This window comes from Fulmarus glacialis, unplaced genomic scaffold (genome assembly GCF_000690835.1).
Source record: "Fulmarus glacialis isolate BGI_N327 unplaced genomic scaffold, ASM69083v1 scaffold24120, whole genome shotgun sequence".
NCBI lineage: Eukaryota > Metazoa > Chordata > Aves > Procellariiformes > Procellariidae > Fulmarus > Fulmarus glacialis.
This window is the reverse complement of record NW_009189896.1, coordinates 5,989-11,680: the sequence shown is the minus strand read 5'-3', so window position 1 is coordinate 11,680 and position 5,692 is coordinate 5,989. Positions and strand designations below refer to the sequence as shown.

General features: G+C 56.2%; 1 protein-coding gene across 1 annotated transcript in view; it reads left to right on the top strand.

The window, feature by feature from the left end:
• Positions 1 to 1,009: 1,009 nt before the first annotated feature.
• The window catches only part of STRIP1 (striatin interacting protein 1), a gene marked incomplete at its 5' end in the record, with an annotated part of 8,535 nt that continues 3,852 nt past the window's right edge, over positions 1,010 to 5,692 (top strand). The window contains 11 exons of the mRNA XM_009583847.1: positions 1,010 to 1,079; positions 1,369 to 1,443; positions 1,977 to 2,111; positions 2,496 to 2,616; positions 2,986 to 3,054; positions 3,488 to 3,594; positions 4,033 to 4,160; positions 4,632 to 4,814; positions 4,932 to 5,149; positions 5,433 to 5,498; positions 5,690 to 5,692. The exon at positions 5,690 to 5,692 is cut by the window's right edge and continues 91 nt beyond it. Of these exons, the coding sequence (XP_009582142.1) occupies positions 1,010 to 1,079; positions 1,369 to 1,443; positions 1,977 to 2,111; positions 2,496 to 2,616; positions 2,986 to 3,054; positions 3,488 to 3,594; positions 4,033 to 4,160; positions 4,632 to 4,814; positions 4,932 to 5,149; positions 5,433 to 5,498; positions 5,690 to 5,692 (1,175 nt within the window). The remainder of the gene's footprint in view (positions 1,080 to 1,368; positions 1,444 to 1,976; positions 2,112 to 2,495; positions 2,617 to 2,985; positions 3,055 to 3,487; positions 3,595 to 4,032; positions 4,161 to 4,631; positions 4,815 to 4,931; positions 5,150 to 5,432; positions 5,499 to 5,689) is intronic.

The following is a 5,692-nucleotide window of genomic DNA, read 5'->3' as shown; positions in this document are numbered from 1 at the left end:
CCCTGGCCGGGGCTTTGCTGGTCGGTACCGGCCCTGGGTGATGGTGGCCGGGCGTCGGGTCGGTCCCGCTGCGGTACTCGGTCCAGGGATGGCTCTGGCAAGAGGTGACCGACCCCTCCGAGGAGACACCGAGGTCCCGGTGGGTTCCCCTGAGCCGTGGGGGATCAGGAGGGTTGTGTGGGAGCTGATTTATCCCACGGCTTTTCCAGCGTGTTCCCCCAAATCCAGTTTCATTCCTGGCATGGCTCCAGAGCCATCCACTTCCACGGGTGTCCTTGCCAGGGTGGGGGACGCTCTCCAAAATGATGGGAGAGGGCTGTAAGGAGGTCTGCTTGAGCCTTGGGTGCCAGGGAGCAGCTCCCAGCCCCGCAAGCAGCGCAGACCCACCACCCCTCGCTGGATCGGCCCCGTGCTCGGGAGTGGGTGTCCTGAGATTCAGGAGGGGTTTGCTGTCGGCCCACGTTGATGACTTAAAGGGAACAGAGGTTTTGTGCTCTAAGGCTTCTCCTGGATGTTTTTCCAGGCTCAGCGAAGCTGCTTGGAGTTGTTTCATTCTCACTCTTCACATCTGCTGGCATCCCTCCGGTCGGCACTGGGGGGATAGCCCAAATTTTCACACATCTGTGCAAAATGGGTGAGCTCTGAGAGCTCTCTGGTCCCACATAACCCATTCCCCGCCCTCAGATTAAACAAGCCCTGTCTCCTGCTTTATTTTTTGGCCTTTTGGGGCTCCCGGGGTGTTTTAAAGGCGGTGCAGTGGCAGGGGCTGCCCACCAGCGAAGCGCAGCGTGGCTCAATGCGGCGGAGGTGGGGAGAGCTGGGATGGAGATGCAGGAGGATGGGTAGGAGTTACCTTGGTAACGTTTGTGCTGCTGCGGGTATATTTTTGGTCTCTTAAACAGAAGATACAGTCCTGGATTTGCGGGATGATGAGGTGAATTGTGAATGTCTTGGGAATTTTGGTTTTCCTGAAAAAAGCTGTAATGTAACTGAATTCTTTCACTTTCAGGGCTATTCGGAGTCCCCAGACCTGGAGTTTGAATATGCAGATACTGACAAATGGGCAGCAGAGCTCTCTGGTAAGGAATTTGTCTTGATGGATCAATTAATGAGCCGTGATTTTCTTTCCTGGTAGTGATTAAAGGAGCTCTGTCAACTCCAGTATCGCTCTATTATTGTCTTTAAATACCTTATTCATGTTAAAAGGGAAATGATATCATGTAATTGATATTTTTTAGCCTTTTGCTGGGTGTGTTTTTTGCATTTCCCTCATCTTGGATAAAACTGCAATTAACGTGGCCAAGTTGCAGCTTTCTCCGACAGCTCGGTGCAGGTTGTTGGAGATTTTCCTCTGTGCTCTTTCGGCAGAGCTGTACAGCTACACAGAAGGGCCGGAGTTCCTGCTCAACCGCAAGTGCTTCGAGGAGGACTTCAGGATCCACGGTAAGACCCTTCTCTTGGACCTCTGGCACCTCTGGGGAGGGACAGGGATCTCCCGAAGGAGACGTGGGGATTGACGCATTAATGCTGCGTCAGAAAGCTCGAGCCGTGCACTGATCATCTTCACGCGGTTTGGGCTGTAGACCTCGTTAGTGCGTGTGGGCTGGCCCCGGAGCCCAGCTTGCTGCCTCCAGCACGTTCAGTGTGTGCTGATGTTGATGTCTGAGGTGGTTCATCGGCGCCAGGTCGGCTGTGCTGGAACATACTGGCAGCAGCAAGAGCATCCAGCTCATTTCCCATCAGCTGCCAGCGCTGGTTCAGATGGATGTGATTCATCCAGTCGTCTGATGGAAGGCAGGAGATGATCCGTCCGGGCCGATCACGCACGCCTGGGTGTTACTCCCAGGAGCACGGTGTTCCCTGGGGCAGCCCTGTTTTCTGTCATGCTGAATCCTTTTGAGCTGTTCCTACAACGTTTGTGTCCAGAGCAGGCAGAGGTGCCCCATGCCCTCAGCCTGCCTGCTTTGGCTTTTCAGTGCGGGACAAGAAATGGACGGAGCTGGACAAGAACCAGCACCGCACTCACGCCATGCGGCTTCTCGACGGGCTGGAGGTCACCGCGCGGGAGAAGAGGCTGAAGGTTGCCCGAGCCATCCTTTACGTTGCCCAAGGTGACACGAGGCCTCTGCCCCCTTAGTTTCCCCGTTGCTAAATCTGGGTAATGGATTGGAAGCTATCAATTTAAAATACTTAAAATCATTTTCTCTCCTTGCATTTTTTGATTTCACCTGGGATGTCTGGAATGAAGCTAATTGTCATGGGAGTCAGACAGTCTATAGGAGTTTGGTCCAAAATTTGGCTGACTTCCCCGTGCTATCCCGGCTCTGCCAGACCTGGGCTGCGTTACCCACAGGAGGGCAGTTCCATCCTCTGCTTCTGACTTTTTGCCTTAAAATTAAGGCTGTGTTTTTCGTTCCCCCTGCAAAGTGCTCTGGCGGTGTGGGAGGGCCTCAGGATCCCTGCGGAGATGGGATCCAGCGAGGGTGTCGTTACAGGAACCTTTGGGGAGTGCGGCTCCGAGGCCGAGGTGCAGGCTTGGATGAGATATAACATCTTCCTCTTGCTGGAAGTGGGGACGTTCAACGCTTTAGTGGAGCTGCTGAACATGGAGATTGAGTGAGTACTGGGGGAAAACACTTCAGGAATGGCTCTGGAGTTCCTTGGCAGAAGTTTTTCCAGTTTGTGGCAGTCCCATTCCTCGTCTGTCTATCCCTAACCTGATTCCTGCAGCCACCAGAATGACTCCCGTTGTTCTGGGAGGATATGTAATGTAAGATTATACCTGGTTTATACAGAAATTCACTATGAGCCGTGCTGCCTGGGCAGCAAATAGAGATGGGTCCGTTCCTCCTCCCTCGATTGCACTGTGAACAGGGGACTTGTTGCAGCAGTACCTATTCCAGGGTTTGGCTCTGGTGTGTGATTTGCTTGTGGCAGAGTTAAAATGTCTCCAAAGGTCCCTCTGAGGCTGTTTTCCCTCCGCAGCAACAGCGCGGCTTGCAGCAGTGCCGTGAGAAAGCCGGCTATCTCCCTGGCTGACAGCACGGACCTGAGGTACGGAGCAGGGCTTGGGAGGCGGGGGATGCTGTGGGGGTGAGAGGGGGACCCCGTGTTTGCTGGTTTCTTTGGTGGGCTGAGACAGGGCAGCAGACACTGGAGGGTGTCCCAGGGCTGTCCCAGCTTCTGCCCCAGCTCTGTGAGCATCGTCAGGTGCACTCGGGTCTGCTCAGCCGTAAGTGTCCCTTGTGCTCAGCCTGCACAGCAGGCGTGTGGCTGGTCGGGGACATGAAAGCAGTAAAGTATGGGAAAGCAATTTTTTTTCCCCCGCTTTGACTTGCGGAGACTTTTTTTCCCCAGCGCCTGAGCTCTGATCCCCCGGTGTGAAGCGGCTGCTGATCCAGCCTCTCCCCGGAGCCCTGGGTGCCGGTGGTGCCTCCGTAACTCATCCCAACCTCTGGTGATTCGCCTGACCTTCTGCTTTTTGCAGGGTGCTGCTGAACATCATGTACCTGATCGTGGAGACCGTTCGGCAGGAGGCCGAGGGGGACAAGCCTGAGTGGAAGAGCATGAGACAGACCTTCCGAGCAGAGCTGGGTGAGGACCAGGCGCTTGGGGGTTGACAGAACAGAGGTTTCCAGGGCTGAAGAGTGACAGAGTGGGATGGGGTTTGGCTCTAGGCCTCAGTTAATAGGGACTGGGTTAGTTTCTGCTAGGTTGAACCTTGTTGGTGGGACAAAGGGGGATGAGCAGAGGAAGCCAGCCAGCCTTTTCTGCTGTCTGGGTGCTGTCTCCCTGGGGAAAAAAAATTGAATATTGGGTCTGTCGTTTCCTCTTGACGCAGAGGTAAGAAATTATGGTGGGTACAAGGCCTTGGAAAGGAAGAGAGGAGCTGTCTGGGGTGAGATGAGGATCTCAGACATGGGCGGTGCCAGACTGCAGGGGCTATGGGAGGGCAAAGGGGCTGGTGATGCTGGCGGTTGGGGTGAGGACAGGGATGAGGAATGCCTGGCTATCGCTGCCGTGTGGTTCCAGGAGCCCCCCTGTACAACAACGAGCCCTTCTCCGTCATGCTCTTTGGGATGGTGACTAAATTCTGCAGCGGCCACGCTCCGCACTTCCCCATGAAGAAGGTGCTGCTCTTGCTCTGGAAAACTGTACTGGTAAGGAGAGGCCGTGGGGCCTGCCAACACGCGTCTTGCGGTTTGACATTTGGCAGAGGAGGGAAGTTCTGCCCTCTGAGCTGGCTGTAATTCTCCATCCTCTTTCTCTGGTGTTCAGCCGAGTAGTTTGCGCCCTATTAAACCCAATTCCAGGTTTCACCCCATAGGGGAGCATTGGATATTGGTGTCTGGAGTTGGATACCAAGGACGGACCCAAAGCAAGGACCCTGGCTGGGGTCTGCGTGAAAGAAAAGGTCCAGACACTTCAATTGTGGATGCCTGAACACCCTCCTGTCCCTTCTGCCTTTCACAATGACAAGAGCAGCGTGGGGACAGGCAGCTCTTGTTTTACACCCTGGGGAAGGATTTGGGACACCTGGAGAGTGGATTTGGAGAGGGCAGGTGGAGAAGCCCCCGGTGCCGTGTGTGGAGGAGTCCCCCATGCTCAGGGTGCCGTCGTCTCCCTTGCAGTGCACCCTGGGGGGCTTTGAGGAGCTCCAGAGCATGAAGGCAGAGAAGCGGGAGATCCTGGGCCTCCCGCCGCTCCCGGAGGACAGCATTAAAGTGATCCGCAACATGCGAGCTGCCTCCCCGCCCGCGTCCGCCTCCGATCTGATCGAGCAGCAGCAGAAGCGAGGCCGGCGGGAGCACAAGGTGAAGCCGGCACAGGGAGCTGGGGACAGTGACATTAATGAGGGGATGGCTGGAGTCTGGGCACTGACCGTGGAGCAACTTGTCCCCAGGGACACCTGCCTGCTCTTCTCTCTCCAGGCCCTGATCAAGCAGGATAACCTTGATGCCTTTAACGAGCGGGACCCTTACAAAGCTGATGACTCCCGTGAGGAAGAAGAGGAAAATGATGATGACAACAGCCTGGAGGGAGAGACCTTCCCCCTCGAACGGGATGAAGTGATGCCTCCCCCCACCCAACATCCCCCCAGCGACCGCATCACCTGCCCCAAGGGACTGCCCTGGGCCCCCAAGGTCCGGTGAGTCCGTGGGGTCTGACCTTGGGCCAGGCTGCAGGGAGAGCTGGAGTGGGTTGAGGAAAACGGAGGCTGTTAAATATTGAGAACTTCAGCAGGGGTGTGGGGAAGATGGGGTAGTCGATCTGATCGTCGCTTTGGTGGCTGTTCTGTCGGTGGAGTGGGCTCAGCATTATCTGCTTTATCTGACCGCGAGGCTTTTCCTGACACCCTGTGCCTGCGGCCATGGTGTCCTCACCCAGGCGGACGGGAAGATGTGACTCTTCCCCTTGTCCCTTTGCTGCAGAGAGAAGGACATTGAGATGTTCCTGGAGTCCAGCCGCAGCAAGTTCATCGGCTACACTCTGGGCAGGTGGGTTCCCGCAGAGCTAGCCTGGGGGGCTGTCGATTTGGGGGGGGTTGCGGTAGACGCTGCTAGTGCGGGGGCTGCCGTTGCCCTCTGCTTGGCAGCAGAGAAGTCCTGAGCTCGCTGGCTTCTTCTCGGGGTGGTGGTCTCTGACCTGCCCGTGCGGGTGGCTCAGGTTTGCTCCTGCCTCCACCCAGCCC